This window comes from Microtus ochrogaster, chromosome 10 (genome assembly GCF_000317375.1).
Source record: "Microtus ochrogaster isolate Prairie Vole_2 chromosome 10, MicOch1.0, whole genome shotgun sequence".
NCBI classification, from domain to species: Eukaryota; Metazoa; Chordata; class Mammalia; order Rodentia; family Cricetidae; genus Microtus; species Microtus ochrogaster.
Window position 1 is genome coordinate 8,384,931 of NC_022016.1, and position 3,064 is coordinate 8,387,994.

The 3,064-nt window shown below is 42.3% G+C and overlaps 1 protein-coding gene across 1 annotated transcript in view; it reads left to right on the plus strand.

Moving 5' to 3' along the window:
* Positions 1-1,948, plus strand: part of Cdc26 (cell division cycle 26) — a 9,524-nt gene extending 7,576 nt beyond the window's left edge. Inside the window, exon 4 of the mRNA XM_005352629.1 lies at positions 721-1,948. Within this exon, the coding sequence (XP_005352686.1) occupies positions 721-897 (177 nt within the window). The 3' untranslated portion in view covers positions 898-1,948. The remainder of the gene's footprint in view (positions 1-720) is intronic.
* The last annotated feature ends 1,116 nt before the right edge of the window (positions 1,949-3,064 follow it).

Sequence of the window (3,064 nt, forward strand, 5' to 3'; positions counted from 1 at the left end):
AAAAAAAAAGAAAAAAGAAAAATGTCTTAGGGTTCAGGGGGCTTACAAATGCATTTAGAAGCTTTCACAATTCCTAGCATCACCAATAAACAAATGATCACTTTACAAAATGGCTTATCCCAGGTAGCATCATCTTTTTTTGTGATACCATAGCTGTGTGGAGCTGGTCAGTCTGTAGGTTTATTTTTTTATTTTTTTCCTCTTTTGAGACAGGGTTTCTCTGTGTAACCATCTTGGCTGTCTTAAAACTCACTCTTTAGACCAGGCTGGCCTTGAACTCACAGAGCTGTCTCCAGAGTGCTGGGATTAAAGGCGTGTGCCACCATGTCCAGCAAGGCTATGGGTTTTTTGGTGACTACTAGCCTTGCTGTTTTTCACTTGTTCTCATTAAACATAGTTTGCTTGAAAACCCTTTTGTGCCTCATCTCCACTGTCTCCAACTGTAGGTTCATGCTGGGCCTTTGTTTTGTACCCAGAATTCCTTGCCACCCTTTCTTTGTGTCTCTTTGGAATTGTGGACTTCATTATAACCCTGTACCTCCATGCTCATTGCCTTCTAGACAGTGATATCCTGGAACTCCTGTATCCTTCTTAACTAGCCTACACTGGGTATCAGTTTATTGCTTAGAAGCCCCTAACCTAATACCCAGTACATGGGAAGTGCTAGCTAAACATTTGCTGATTGAAAGAATGTTTCTCTTTGCTTTTTTATACTTTCAGACACGCAAGAAACAGAAGGAAGATGTGGAAGGTGTAGGAACCAGTGATGGAGAAGGGGCCACTGGGCTTAGCAGTGACCCCAAAAGCCGGGAACAAATGATTAATGATCGAATTGGTTATAAACCCCAACCTAAGCCCAACAACCGCACATCTCAGTTTGGAAACTTGGAGTTTTAGAGATGAATTCTGCACGCCAGACCTCTGGAATGAAATAAAGTGATGTCAGAAGTACAGAACAGATTTAGAGAATTAAGTGTGTACAACCAAGAATGTTTTCTGTCTCCTACAGAGAGGAATAATGTCTGCATGAAATTACTGCTGTTCAACTTTCCTGATAAGCTAGAAGCCAAATTCTGGCTTGTTTCTGGAAAGTTGAACTGTGGAAAATTTACCTGATTTTTGTTTTTAAAATTAAATATATTTTTGGAAAAATGCGAGACATCCCTAAAAGTAGTAGCAATGAAGTTCCCAGTTCTGAGAGGCAAACGCTGCCAGAGGTGATGTCATCCTCCTTTTCTTTACAAAAGGACCCCGAACCCGCAGTTGATCCCCGAACTTTCACTTCCCCGTTTATTCAGTATTTGGTGACTGCTGACCATCCTGCAAGCAACAGAGATTCCAGATGAGCATGTTCATGCCTATAACCTAGCACTTGGAAGGCTGAGGTAGGAGTCTCATGAGTTGGAGGCTAGTCTGGGCAAACAGAGTAAAATCATGTCTCAGAATGTCTAAAACAAACCAAACCAAGACAAAGACTCCGACCCTCATGGAGATTGGATTCTAATGAACAAACAAAACGAAGAGTCAGATTCATTCACAGAAAGACTTTATCCAGCGAGGGAAACATGGACATTTCCAACAGCACAGGCCACTCTCATTCTTCTTCCTGTGGGACGCGTCTGAGAATCTGTAGCAGGAACCCATCTGATCTCTGGATACTTTTGCACCATGCCCCATTTTACCATAAAATTTAGGGACAGAAGTACTGGCTGTGGAAACTAGAACATCTGGAATCAAGTTTCAAAGAGACTCATTAGCTGGGTTTTACCCAGGCTTTTGGATAGTTCCTGAGTGATATAAATAGGAAGGTAGAGATAAAAGGGAATTGTGTAGCTTCCTCTTCCTGCTCCACACTTTTTACAAAACTTTTATTCCAGTTTTATTGTTGACCCCTAAGTCCTGTTATCTTACTGTTTTAAAAAAACAATAAAACCGAAGACACAGGCTATAGATTGGGGACTCATGTTATTGCAGCCTGCAAAGGCCTTATAGAAGGGCAAGGAGAAAAAGCGTCTGCCTGCACCAGTCAGTCCCTCTCTACTGCAACTCTTCACAGTTGTTTTTATGTTTCTGCATGTCTTGCCTTTTGTACTGATAGTTGGCATGCAGAGGTCTGTGTAAGACAGTGCTGAGTGACTCATGCAAACACCCTTAACTCATGAGATGGAACCAGAGCTCATCCATGGAGTGGTAGGTAAGAGATTTGTCCCCTGGGCAGTCTGCTTTCCAAGCCCATGCTTCTAAATGGCCTTTACTATATTGCTTTCTTAGTGTTCTTGTCTGAAAGCAGTGTGTAGGGAGAGAAGTTTCCATTTTCAACTTTCCAAAAATCTCCATGTTTTCTTATTTAACAGAATGAGACAATTATCAGTAGACTAGGACTTAACTACAATTGCTAATCTTTTTGGGCACAATTACATTATATATTTCAATTCTGTGTTCCCTAGGATCTGTTGTTCATTTTGAGATTACCAGTACCCAGGAGGTTAGTCAGGTGCTTGTAATGATACTGACCTTACTCAGAAGAGCGACCTTTCATTTCCTATGTCTTCAGGGTCAGAATAATCAATAGATAGTAAAAGCATAATATGGCTTAGATATGCCTGTCTTGTATGGGGTACCTTATCCATATTGCTTTTAACTTAAAGTAAAAGGTGCTATTACTCCTTTGTGTATGTGAGTGCACACACGAGGCATGCTAGGGATTGAACCCAGAGCCTTAGAAAGGCACACTAGTCAAGCATTCAACCACTGAACTGTACCCATAGCCATTTGTTTCTGCAACAGTCCATCTCACTGTGTTACAAGTCCAGGCCAGACACTGCTAAAGTTATGCCCATCTGCAGCCTCTCTATCTCCATCTTCATGTCTGGTTCTGAGAGATCCCTGCTGCTACAGAGACAGACACACTGTGGAGCATCTGTAAACACAATACCCAGGTGCTGGGATTCCACTTTGTTTCCCTAGGAGACTTAGCAGGTTGCTAGGCCGGAGGCCATTAGAGGCCTTCTGGTGGGGACACATCTGCTACCTGCATGTGCCCCTCCTCCTCCTCACTTCTCCT